The 12,050-nt window shown below is 39.9% G+C and overlaps 3 protein-coding genes across 8 annotated transcripts; 1 reads left to right on the top strand and 2 right to left on the bottom strand.

Annotated features, from left to right (window-relative positions):
• The first annotated feature begins 256 nt into the window (after nucleotides 1-256).
• Nucleotides 257-1,556, top strand: LOC135623081 (transcription factor bHLH30-like). Of its 3 annotated transcripts, none has more exons than XM_065125603.1 (2): nucleotides 257-668; nucleotides 758-1,556. In XM_065125603.1, exon 2 carries the CDS (start codon nucleotides 792-794, stop codon nucleotides 1,476-1,478), a length of 687 nt encoding a protein of 228 aa, XP_064981675.1. In that variant the 5' UTR covers nucleotides 257-668; nucleotides 758-791; the 3' UTR covers nucleotides 1,479-1,556. The 3 variants fall into 3 exon arrangements, with proteins under 3 accessions (XP_064981675.1, XP_064981674.1, XP_064981673.1); XM_065125602.1 differs by having other exon boundaries at nucleotides 755-1,556; XM_065125601.1 differs by having other exon boundaries at nucleotides 257-947; nucleotides 1,035-1,556.
• On the bottom strand, nucleotides 1,452-5,951 carry LOC135623079 (beta carbonic anhydrase 5, chloroplastic-like). 2 transcript variants are annotated; one of them, XR_010491264.1, is made up of 10 exons: nucleotides 5,698-5,951; nucleotides 5,539-5,606; nucleotides 4,143-4,274; nucleotides 4,014-4,062; nucleotides 3,551-3,664; nucleotides 3,388-3,441; nucleotides 3,185-3,267; nucleotides 2,987-3,092; nucleotides 1,797-2,066; nucleotides 1,452-1,573 (listed from the first exon to the last, which is right to left on the bottom strand). XR_010491264.1 is itself a non-coding variant. In XM_065125600.1 (9 exons), exons 1-9 carry the CDS (start codon nucleotides 5,797-5,799, stop codon nucleotides 1,869-1,871), a joined length of 906 nt encoding a protein of 301 aa, XP_064981672.1. In that variant the 5' UTR covers nucleotides 5,800-5,951; the 3' UTR covers nucleotides 1,665-1,868. The 2 variants fall into 2 exon arrangements, 1 of the variants encoding a protein (XP_064981672.1); XM_065125600.1 differs by lacking the exon at nucleotides 1,452-1,573 and having other exon boundaries at nucleotides 1,665-2,066.
• Nucleotides 5,952-6,358: 407 nt separating this feature from the next.
• Nucleotides 6,359-11,774, bottom strand: LOC103997979 (uncharacterized). 3 transcript variants are annotated; one of them, XM_065125606.1, is made up of 6 exons: nucleotides 11,478-11,774; nucleotides 10,885-10,926; nucleotides 10,683-10,798; nucleotides 10,255-10,360; nucleotides 10,075-10,128; nucleotides 6,359-6,511 (listed from the first exon to the last, which is right to left on the bottom strand). In XM_065125606.1, exons 1-6 carry the CDS (start codon nucleotides 11,745-11,747, stop codon nucleotides 6,500-6,502), a joined length of 600 nt encoding a protein of 199 aa, XP_064981678.1. In that variant the 5' UTR covers nucleotides 11,748-11,774; the 3' UTR covers nucleotides 6,359-6,499. The 3 variants fall into 3 exon arrangements, with proteins under 3 accessions (XP_064981678.1, XP_009417609.2, XP_064981677.1); XM_009419334.3 differs by lacking the exon at nucleotides 6,359-6,511 and adding an exon at nucleotides 6,999-7,244; XM_065125605.1 differs by lacking the exon at nucleotides 6,359-6,511 and adding an exon at nucleotides 7,251-9,869.
• Between the last annotated feature and the right edge of the window lie 276 nt (nucleotides 11,775-12,050).

Raw genomic sequence — 12,050 nt, 5'->3', positions numbered from 1 at the left:
TAAACCAAATCATCCAATATATTATTAATCTCATGAAGCATTTGCCATACGGATTAGGGCATGCAATAATGTCAGTCCTCTTTAATTTAATTTAATGAGATCGAATGCTTTGACCATTTCCTTTTTTTCTTCTATCTTTTCGGGCTTAAATAATAATAATAATAATAATAATAATAATCCTTTATTTATCCGTTACACACAATCATCACCGTGCGTAGACTTTCGTAGGTGCATGAGGACTTTTGGGCCCCACCACTGCGCCTCGTCGGGATTGGTCAAAAGGCTAAAAGACATATACATGATATTATCATATATAATATATTATATAGTGAGACACACTGCAGCGGCCGATACGCAGAAAACTTATCCGACCGGGTATCCCTAACTTTAGCGGGGCCCGCAGGGCTGCTGCTCCCACCGCCTCCGGCAATCCGACACCAGCAAAGTAGTGTCCCCGCATCCCCGTCGTCTTCGCCGTCACGCGCCGTCACCTCTCTCTTCCTTTGCCTCCCCCCACCGCTACTTCTACGTGGCTGGCGAAGAAAAAGGAGTCAAGCAAGCCAACAGTGGACGCCGCAGCCTCTCTATTTAACGCCGTCCGAGTCACCACCACCTTCCCACTGGTCGTCAGAGCAACGAGGAGAAGATTCACCTGAATCTTTCCTTTGGTTTGCACCCCATCTCTCCCATCTTTAATGCCTTCTTCAAATGCCTTGCATGCCTGTTATTCCCTAATGATTTGGCCGCCACGCAGCAGCAGCAGCGGTGGAGAGTTGGTGCGTGGTGTCGGAATGCAGCCTGTTGCGACCGGTGAGATGGTGCATGAGACGAGGACGGCGGGGGAGACGCGAGCCGTGCGGAGCCACAGCGAGGCGGAGCGGCGGCGGAGGCAGCGGATCAACGGCCACCTCGCCACTCTCAGGAGCCTGCTCCCCGCGGCCACCAGGGTAAGTTGCATGTGTGCGTTCGTGCATGCTTCTACTTGCTTCATGGAGTCGCGGTTTGACTGCTGGTTATGGAATGCGTGGGTGCAGTTGGATAAGGCGGCGCTGCTCGGGGAGGTGGTGAGGCAGGTGCGGGAGCTGAGGGTGAGGGTGGAGGAGGTGGCGGTGATGGTGCCCGGGGAGGGGGACGAGGTCGGGGTGGAGGAGGAGGAGGAGGAGGGGGGAGGAGGAGGGGGAGGCAGGGGGAGGGTGGTCCGGGCGTGGGTGTGCTGCGCGGACCGGCCCGGTCTAATGGGGGAACTGAGCCGGGCGGTCCGCTCGGTCCCGGCGAGGGCGGTCCGGGCGGAGATGGTCACGGTAGGCGGGCGGACGCGGAGCCTCCTGGAGTTGGAGGTCAGCGAGGCGGCGGAGAGAGGGGAGGGCCGGTCAGCGCTGCAGGCGGCGCTCTGGGCGGTGCTGCTCACGAACAGGACCGCTCCGGCCGAGAACTACAGTAAGAGGGCTCGCACCTCGACCCGGTTTAGCAAGACATAGTTTCCATATATTACGAAAATGTCCTTCACGTCTCCCTCCTGCTTCCCGTAAACACAGTACAATCTGTCGCTTTATGTTCGCTTCTTCCTCTTTTTCTGTTATTGTCAATCCCAATGTTATTGTCACATTAAAACAGGACAACATCTGAGAACACTCTAAACACTTCACCAGTATCAAACACATGAATCATCTCAAACAGTAGTTATATAGATGAATCACCCAACGTAAATGTCATATAGTTGAAATGAGCTAAAAATACAGCAGCTGAAGAGAGAGAGAGAGAGAGAGAGAGAGAGAGAGAGAGAGAGAGAGAATTACCTCGAGGTACAACAAAGAGGAGGACATAGCAGCATACTCGTAAGCTCGATCCTGATGATCAGTATAGGATTTTTAGGACCACAAGGCACGGTTTTTTATTGCATACTTACTGCCACCCTCTAATCCTTCTCGATACACAAGAGTCCATTTCTCGAAGGTGCAATCGATGAAGTCATAGTAGCCTCCGTGAAGAGAGAGTGTCCCTTCACTCACTCTTTTCTCGATCCATGGATATGTTAGCAAGTTCAGCAGCGAGCCGTTAATCGATTCCTGCAATGAACAAAGAGTGCTTAGTCAAGCATTCATTTATGTAGCTTATTGCCCAAAAGATAATGTTGGTGAATGCTCTGAATTGGCTGCCATGTTCAATCGTAAAGGAACAAAGTTTTTCCGAGAGTGATAAGTCCATATGGACAGCAAGATACTTTCGAAAATTGCATAAATCAACTTTGCTTAACTTTCCAATCTTGGTGAAATCATACGAAAAGGAAGGTCCATGAAATATTGAAGATTTATTTATGGCAATGCTCGTCGGTCTTATTAGTAGAATAACAAGTTTTGGACTGCTTACACCAGTTATGCTCATATGGTGCCTCACATACTCATAGCTTGAAATAGAAATCCTATACGGCTTTAAACTACACATGCATGCTCAAGAAGCTGTATCTTTATGTAGTATTTACAAATAAAAACATTCATACATGATAGCTAGTGAGTACAAACAAGAAACTCTATGTTTTGGTGAAGAAAATTACTGGTCTGATCAAAATCTTAATTTCTTTCTAAATAGCAACAACATATTAAAGAACATTTGTGCAAACACTTCATACACAAGTGAACTGATATTTGTTTCCAAATTTAGGTTTTACCGGCATCTGTAAATCCAAGTTCCATGTCGAAGAGAATTCCAATGGAAAAGCATGCCCGTGCATACAGAAAAAAAAAGCCAGTAAAAGAAAAGAGAGGCCAACAGAATCACACTCTTTGCTCACATCAGAATGATGCTTTTTTTTCTGACAGTAAACTATATAGAGCTGAATGAACAAGGCAGTTCCAAGTGTAGATGATTGTGGATGAGGTAAAGAGAATTTCTAATATGTAGCTTTGACAAGAGATAACTATACTGATTGAAACCTATAATGATAACAACCAATAATAGTTTCACCTTGTGAAAAGTGGAGCATGATTACCTTTTCACAATGTCTACATTGCATTTCAAAGCTCAAATTTCCAGCAGCAGCTTTTGTGCTTAATCTTGCACTCTTTCCAATAGAAACCCAATCTTTGATAAAGCTTCTGGATATATACACATCAATTTAGAAGAGTAAATTGGATATGCATGATCACAAAACTCAGAAATGCAATGTCAAAGTCTGATGCATGATTACCTTGAATCAGCATTGTCTTTCATACTCATTAGGGCCTGAATGCCTCCACAACGACTATGGCCAACAATTAAGATGTTTTCAACCTACAAGAACCAATGTGTTTGGCTCAAAAAAGTAGAACTAGCAACCGCATCAAAGACATGCAGTTTATGGGTACCCTGCAACATCAAATTAGACATATCTGATTTATAAAATTTCCTTGCCTCAAGAGAGTTTACGGCAAACTCAAGTGCTGCACTAGTTTCTGAAGCCCCATGCTGCAAGAGGAATAGAATGGCCCTAAGAGATTGTGCAAAACAATGACAATTTTTTCCAGCTGGTGTGGACTACTAACTAGTGAGATGAAAAGCTATTTAAATTATATACCTGAAAAGGTGGAACTAGATTTGCCACATTCCTCACCGTAAATGATTCCCCAGGTTGAAATCCCAAGATGTTTGAAGGGCAGACCCTTGAGTCCGCACATGCAATTACCATGAACTGTTGATGAAACTATCAGTTGGTAAAATGTTGAATAATGTGAAAAAGGTATTGATTTGTGCTAAAAATGTTAAATAATGTTAAAAAAAGGTAATGATTAATAACTTATAAGCTGACAGAAGAGCCCCAGAATGGACATATTATTTTAACAAGTGTATGGGAAAATGTCTAACAGAATTTTGTGACATAAGAGTACTAAAAACGGCTAACATTTTAATATATGATCAAATGGGAAAAGAGAAATAAAAATAATGACAAAAAATAAATGGAAAGCAGAAGAAAAGAGAGTTCAATGTTCAAATAGAAGAGAAAAAAATTGTTAGAATTAAAATGCTGGTTGCCATATTACCTTGGGTGACTGCCGCTCGGCAAGATTTTGATAATCAACCAAGTTCTCCCTGTTTGTTGCATAACATTATTAATCGCACAAACCAACTTCTTAGCCTGAACAACTTAGACAATGCCAAATTCTACTTACACATAATTTTTCCTTTTGAATCTCTTGAATCTATATTCCAACTCTTGAAATGGATCTAAAACTTGACCCTCTTCTTCTCTAGTCAATCTGAAAGGCTCTTTTGAAGCTTTTCTTGCTGGAGTATGTTTTTCCCTGTAAATAAGATGCCTTTTATTCTCATATCCAGAGGATATGTTTCACATCAGCAAATCAAAACTATCAGGAAAGTACAGGTCTGTTTTGTTCAGTAAAAAAACAGAAAGGGAAAATGTCATTCTAATAGAACAATAAACATAATTTTGCTCACTGCTAAAAGAAATGAAGAATGCATTTCCCACATAGCTAACTAATTCCAGATGTTGTTGGTTAATATAAATGTGCAGTGTTGAAATTCAATGTGAAATAGTTTTCTGACTTGGGTTATGTGCAGCTGGTGGATATCAAGGCAGATAAATTTTCTTTACAAATCAAGCAAGTAGGTAGAGCTTCTGTTTGCAATCTACCTTCAAGTGGAATTGTAACAATCTTCAAGTTGGCAAGACACTCATCAAGGAGGTATTTTAACTAATATCTTTGTTTTTTTTATTCTTAATTTTGTAAGGATAGGATTACATATGATTTATCATGATCCCAGTGAATAAGGAATGTGACAAGGTTAATTGTACATTATGTCATACATGGAAAAACTAAAAAGACAACATGTCCATTTTGGTGGTTGCCAAAAATGAGATGTGAGAAGAACATTTTTCTGGTTTGGTGAGACTGGGTGTACAAGGAGTCTTGGTTGGACACTCGGGTTCTATTCTTGTCCTTGTTTCTCTCTTCATGAAGAATGGGGTGATCTAATCCATGGATATAGGCATGATGTTGCCTAATATCATAATTTTAGTTTGTCCACTAATGTGCACATTTGTTCATCTGTGTGTGTGTGTGTGACGGTCCTAGTTTGATTTCTGAATGGTATTATGCCAATTTCCCAACAAATATATAACGGCAAAATCTCCTTTTTTTTTCTTTACGAAGAAATCAAAACTCTCTCCTTTTTTATTTTTTATTTTTCAAGAATTCAAAAGTATCCTTTCTACCAATCAACATCTCAGAGAATGTTCTGAATCAAGGTCCATTCCAAATCCAATTACATTACGAAAAGAAAATAACAGATCATCACAAAATACATGTAAGAACCAGTGTTTCTTGACCACCATGTCTAAACAAGAATGAGGTCCAGTGAAAATTACATAATGTTTATCCCAAGGTACCAGCAAATCCAACCAGCTTCTTTCTACCAATCAACATCTCAGATAATTTTCTGAATCAAAGTGCTCATTCCAGATCCAATTACATTACAAAAAGGAACTAACAGATCATCACCACTATAAAATACGAATTCAAACAACAAGTAAATTAGCTTACTTACTCAACGGATCCCCGAATTCTCAGGCGCGCATTGCTCGTTCGAACCAAATTCAGAGACAAATTGCCAATCTGAAGAGAACCTCACAAACAATCAAAACCGGAAACAGAAATGAAAACAGGAAGAAAGAAAATAATGAAACAAAAGCCAGAAATTTCTCACCTTTGGTGGTTCCAAAGGCTTCCAGAAGAACTGGGAGGAAGCCTCCGCAGAGGAAGCGTCAAAGGCGGCGAAGCTGAGGGAAGAACGGAGAAGGGGAGCCATGGAAGGGGAAAACCGGCGCTAATAGACCTTCGCGTTTTGAGGATCTCAACACCTGAGCTCAGGGAAGAAGGGCGGAGAACAAAGAAAAGAGGAACCGATCGCGGCGGCAACGGAGGAAACAAGAGCCGCAAAAGACATACCGTTTTAAAAGGTCTCATTGTGTTACCCGACTATGTCCGCATATTCTTCCTATGCGATCCCATATCTGTCGTCCCTGTCGTGCTTTGTATTAATCCCATCCGTTGGAGAAATCCCAACCCAACTCGATGCATATATGGACGGCTGAGATACGCTGGACGAGTGCATCGGAGTGTGTAGAATGGCTCCCGCATAGAAACTCATATACGAGCAAGCCTAAGATAGCATGTCCGCTGTTCGGATCTCGGTTGGGCGTTGAGAGCTTTAGAACCCAAGAGCAGTTGACCAGCTGTCTTAGCCGAGACATAACACGGGCGATCCTTCCACTATTAGTTTGACACATTCGATCTCCAGTAAAAGGCCTCCGCATCGTGGTATAGTGGCAAGACGGGATTGCACGAGAAACCTGCGCGTGCGTCATCCCGCGCTTCGCCGGTGCCAAGATAGTGGGAGTTACCATCACAAAATAATTCGTCGTCAAGTTCGAGGCGGGCCGCAATGTTCGCGGTCGAGGCGTTGACTACCGGTTGCTGACTTTTGTTTGTTCCGTGCGGGCTCCTCGTCAGTCTTCTCCCTTGAACAAACAAACAGCCTGCTCTTAACCGTGATAAGAATGATCAAAGAATTCTAAGCTTTTAATAATAATGCCACATTTATATTCAAGATATGTCATGCACTCATTAGAACGATGAAACTTGCACGCGAGCGAACAATGCATCACTAATACAAAGACAATTTGGAGAATCAACATGCTCGCTTAAATATCTAGCAAAAAACCAGTGAAGATGCAAGCAAGAAAGACGCCAACTAGTGACCTCAGAACAGAGGGTTGCCAGAATAGAAATTTCAGATACTATAAATGAAGAAGAAGAGATGCAGATGGTTCGGCGCATCATCTTTTCAAGAACAAGATTTGATTATATATGACAGTCAAAATATACAATTATCACCTATCTAACCCCAAGTGAGACATTTCCACCAAAGACAATAAGCAGAAATAATTAATGAACCTGCCAAAGATGCAGATTGAATTCGAAGAGATGATGCCAAAATTTCTGAAATGAAATCAACTAGGTGATCATTTGAGTAAATGATTCCATTAGCTCTGTAAAACATTATCTCTGTATATAAGATTATTGAAATATCTGCTAGCGTTTGTAAAATTCAATCTTTCGGCTGCAAGCGGAATTAATTGCATCCTCCAAGCTCTCCATTTTGTCATACTCTACTCTGAAGGTAACCATGGTCACACCGTCTTTACCGGTATCATAATCTTCTTTAATGTCCTCAGCTTGAAAATGTTGCAGCTGTAATAGACCATTTGAACAGGAAAGAGAAGGCTTAAAATACAACCTAAGACAATCCATTAACACTGGAGGGCACTGTGATATGGGGCACAGCCACACGGTATTTTAACAGTTACATCAATGTGGCATGTTTCAGTAATTCCAGTTACTTGAAAATAATAAATGACTGAGGATGCAAACCTCAATCTTTCCAACTGAAAGTCAAAACTAGAAGATTCCAAATCATCAATCAGCATCATTGATTCTCAAGTACAGCATTTACAAAGAAGTCCTAGAAATCAAACATTTTGCTATTTCACAACCATTTGCATGTTTATTAAATCAATAAAAGCAAATGGTGCAAGAAACAACCGAAACTAAAATATTTTCTAGGCTATTTCAAGAATCCAAACCATTATTATTGGTCAAAATGATCATAGATGCACGCTGATATTCATTCTATATTAATGGTCATAATTTGTTAATTATGTCAAGACATTGTGTATGACCCTATGCTACTAAAACTGATGATTTTCATGTATGTTTGGCATTCAGTTTAGAAATCTTCAAATTGCATGAATATTAACTTTTTTTAATATTCTTGGTCATGTTCAACAGTGCTAATAGTTGACTTGGAAACCCATGTTTTAAAACTAATTGGAAGGTCTGAAGCTTCAATCCTCCCAAAGGGAAAATAATCCAAGTCCATGAACACTTCAGTTAAGGTCAGTCACAGCAGTATCTTACAAAAAATAAGGTTATTAACAGTTATGAAGGCAGAGCTCCATGTATTCCATGAACATAACTAAAATGCAGAATTTTTCTCCATCTATCATGAAATATGAACTGGTGACAAGAAACATAAGTTTCTAAGAGCAAACATTTGTATGCAGGACTGTATGCAAATATCTACAAGTTATCCGGTTCTAAATCCACGTTGCCTAGATAAGAGACAATCATTACGGCTACATCTTTCATTAATGAACCTAGTCCATAGGATGACCAACACCAGTATGGCTTGGTTATAATTTGTTAAGCAAGCTTAGTCTGAATCTGCAGGAAGTACAATGCCATGCTTACGAGGTAATAGAAATAACAAGTTGAGCAACCTCAATATTTACTCAGATTTAATTAACACATTAAGAGAGTACTACGATGAAGTGGGGTAATTACAGATTACCCCCCGTAGTTACTTAGGATTAACATCTCGGTCCCCATACTTTAAAAAGTAGCATTAGGAACCCTACACTTACGTAAGTGAAACATTTAACCACAATTCTCCTTACGTCGTGAATAGAAAGGGTAAAAAATAATTTTATAGAAACTTTTGCTTTCCTCCCCTGCAGACGATAGACCAATGGTGGTGTTCCAAAGGAGATCCGGGCACCGTAAACCTTGCGATCCCCTAACGCCGCCGATGATCTACCGTCTATGAAGTTACTTTTTTACCCTTTTTATTCCTGTCGATATTGATAACGTGAGGATAATTGGGGTTAAATGTTTTACTTTCGTAAGTGTAGAGATCCAAATGCTACTTTTAAAGTACAGAGAGCGGAATACTAATCCTAGGTAACTATAGGGGGTAATCTGTAATTACCCCCGATGAAGTAAATGGATAAATGCTTCTATTTCATGGACTTGTTAAGTAATTGCATCCCTTTGACTAATTAAACATAAAAAAGGTCAAATGACTCCCAAAAAATTTTCTCTGCTTATATAATTTTTTGGAGATATATTTTGCAGCAAATATATTCAAACATAGTTTCCTGATATAAATTGATTAATTTGCTGTGCGTGTTTTGAATGTTCTTCATGCCCATCATTTACTAAATTTTCGTGATAATTTTTTTGGGGGGAGAATGACAGATCATCAATCAACATTACTTGCATATGAGTTGGGACTTGATTATCAAAAGATGTTAGTCATACAGCGATTTTCAAAGGAAGCAATTCTCAACACAACCCAGCAACTTATCCCAAGTCAGCCAATTAGGTTGTCAGACTATGCTCACACAATTTCAGCAAAATGTATATTCATGTATCCCAAAATCTAATTGCCATATTCAAACTATGGCTAATTTTGTACCTAAAATGTTAGTTATAAAATATACTTATAGGCCATACAGATAAAGCAAAATACAAAGCCTTAATTAATTTGATTCCAATATTACCTTATGTGATCTTAATTCATATATCAAGCATCATCTTCAAATTCTGATTTCTTTTATTTTCACAGATTTACTTAGTGCAACAGGACCAAACAGGATGCTGTTATCCTCTTGGGTCTTCAATTCATATAACTGTGGTGGTTGCTACAGAATTACTTTGTTACAGAGTGGAATCTGATCATGTAGGTAGTTTTTAAACAAGACCATAAGGCATTTTGAGTTGGTGCATAAATCAATCAAATTAGCATAGTAAAACATATCCAGCTCAGTTTAACAGTCAAAGTGGGGAGTACCCATTTAGTTGTCACACTAACTTGCAGACAGGTAGCTCTAGGATGTGACAAACTCTTGGGGAGGGAGGGAGAAAACACATCACTAGTAACTACAAGCATGACCTTTTTCACGTATCTGACAGACAAGTAAACCCATTTTACCAATGCCTCCCTTAGTTTGGATACTTGCATACATAAAAAATAACCTGAAACAAAATTGCATACACGCAATCATGGAAAATGCAGTCACAAGACACTAATACCAGGTAAATAAGCTAATTAATCTCAATATGTTGCATTCTATTTGACAATCTGGATTGTTTTGCCTAATGATATCACTATAGCATGCTATTTTATTCCATAACAAGGGGAATCTAAATAGAAAATTCAAAAAATCAGGTAGATAAAAACCTGATGGTACACTGTCCCCAACAACTCAAATGGAACCTCAATACCTATCGGGGCCTGAAATTAAGACAGATAAATAAATTGGCATGGGTTATAATCAGAACAAAAGACTTTGTCCAGTCAAAAATAATCCAATTAAAGCAAAAGCAAAAAAAAAAGAGAGTTTAGGTAATAGAACATTACTTTTGGTTTCACGAGACATGTTGTACCACCTTTGAGACACTCTGAAGCAACTCCTCCATAAGCCCTGACCAATCCTCCAGTTCCTAGTTTTATACCTCCAAAATACCTAGAAATAAATGTTCAAGCTAATCATGCAAAGACATATTTTTTATGATCACGAGTAGATAATATAAGCATGGATAAAATGGAATGTGATCATGAGATGTTTTTACAAGAACATCAGAGTCATATGCTTGATAGAACTCATAGGATAGGAATTTCCACATCAGAATTCAAATAAGATAGGTAACTTAAATTTAACAACAAATCATACATGCAAGTACAAATGAATTTTCAGTAGTCTGCACTATCAGTCGATTCAGCCTGCTCATCATGTTGGATGCAAAAGTCAGTAGGAAACAAATTGACTCTTTACACAAAAGGAATACCTGATAACAACCACCATCACCATATCTAGTCCCGAAGAAACAATGGCAGAATACATTGGTTTTCCAGCTGTTCCAGATGGTTCGCCATCGTCATTGCTCCGATACTGGTCTCCAAGCTGCAGAACATGTCCAGTTACAAGCATAAGGAATTCATCATGAATAAAAGCTTCACTGGCAACAAAAGGGAGTGAACGACAGTCACCTTGTAGGCCCAGCAATTATGTGTGGCACGCGGATCTCGGACCTAAATTCACAATGATAACAAATGACCAATTAAAAAATGTGCATACAGCAATCAAAAACTTGTTGAATGTGGACAATAAAAATGGCAGCGCAGATATAAGCATAACAAAACAAAATCTAACAGTGAGAAGGATAACTCCTGGTCCTACTGAAACAACACCGTGGTCGATAAATATCAAAGCATTTTGGCCATTTGAAGCATTTAGGACGCGAAACAACAAGACTTGTACGTTTAATTAAATAATTTCTCCATTTACATTTAATATCAAACATTTCCCAGTAATCACAACTCTGCAAAGTACGATTGTTAAAAACAACAATATATATTTTTTCTAAACAAAACAACAATATATTACGATTAGACGATAGCACATAAAAAAATTGATTTTTTTTCTCGGCAGATCAAAAGAAAACTCAATGAATACGACTCGAACTGATCATTTTCCGTTGCAGGTAATTGACGGAAGAATAATCAAACCCTAATCGCTCCGCATGTGTCGGACTTCGATAAGTAGAATCGAACCTAGAAGAAGGGAGCGCAGAAGAGAGAACCTCGGAGAGGAAGGAATGGGCGGAGCGCTCGTCGGAGATGGGTGCGGCTACGGCGAGGAACTTGCTCTTCTTGATCTCGCGCTCGCAGCTCACGCGCTCCTTTAGAGTGGTGTACGGAGACGGCGCAGAAGACATCGCGCGGGCAGTAAGCCCTCCTCCTCCACCACCGCCGCCACTGCCGCAGCACGGCGTTGCAGCTTCCTGCGATCTCGACGCAGGTACGATAAATGAAGGGAAACGGAGGCGGAGCGGTGATATTCTCACCGCCATCGGAGGATCCGACTTTAGAAAGAAAGAATTTGGTGATGGGCGGAAGCGATAAATAACGGCCGTTACATTGATTTAATCTGTGGTGTGTAGTGGCGTTATAAATACTGTAATTATAATTTATAACGCCTTCTTCTATTCAATTTTGATAGAAAAGGAGCCCAAAAGGTTCTCTCTATTAATTTGTAGAAAATTTACTATAATCATCAATAAAAATTATCATTAAACGTTGAAATATGATTTTGCTCAAACCATTATCACTATAATTGATTGAAGGATCGGGCATGGGTTAATTGTTTGGACGAA

Source organism: Musa acuminata, chromosome BXJ2-9 (genome assembly GCF_036884655.1).
Source record: "Musa acuminata AAA Group cultivar baxijiao chromosome BXJ2-9, Cavendish_Baxijiao_AAA, whole genome shotgun sequence".
In the NCBI taxonomy this organism is placed as follows: domain Eukaryota; kingdom Viridiplantae; phylum Streptophyta; class Magnoliopsida; order Zingiberales; family Musaceae; genus Musa; species Musa acuminata.
Note: the sequence above shows the minus strand (reverse complement) of the source record. Positions and strands in the feature narration are given on the sequence as shown.

What these genes read in the sequence shown, in the direction of transcription:
- LOC135623081 (XM_065125601.1), top strand. Translation starts at nt 696, where the DNA reads ATGCCTTCTTCAAATGCCTTGCATGCCTGTTATTCCCTAATGATTTGG. An exon ending in TGCTCCCCGCGGCCACCAGG is followed by an intron (nt 948 to 1,034) that starts GTAAGTTGCATG and finishes GCGTGGGTGCAG; the next exon opens with TTGGATAAGGCGGCGCTGCT.
- LOC135623079 (XM_065125600.1), bottom strand. Translation starts at nt 5,799, where the DNA reads ATGGCTCCCCTTCTCCGTTCTTCCCTCAGCTTCGCCGCCTTTGACGCT. An exon ending in AGCCTTTGGAACCACCAAAG is followed by an intron (nt 5,607 to 5,697) that starts GTGAGAAATTTC and finishes GGTTCTCTTCAG; the next exon opens with ATTGGCAATTTGTCTCTGAA. An exon ending in CCGAGCGGCAGTCACCCAAG is followed by an intron (nt 3,665 to 4,013) that starts GTAATATGGCAA and finishes TTTCATCAACAG; the next exon opens with TTCATGGTAATTGCATGTGC.
- LOC103997979 (XM_009419334.3), bottom strand. Translation starts at nt 11,747, where the DNA reads ATGGCGGTGAGAATATCACCGCTCCGCCTCCGTTTCCCTTCATTTATC. An exon ending in CCCATTCCTTCCTCTCCGAG is followed by an intron (nt 10,927 to 11,477) that starts GTTCTCTCTTCT and finishes TTGTGAATTTAG; the next exon opens with GTCCGAGATCCGCGTGCCAC. An exon ending in GTGATGGTGGTTGTTATCAG is followed by an intron (nt 10,361 to 10,682) that starts GTATTCCTTTTG and finishes ATTTATTTCTAG; the next exon opens with GTATTTTGGAGGTATAAAAC.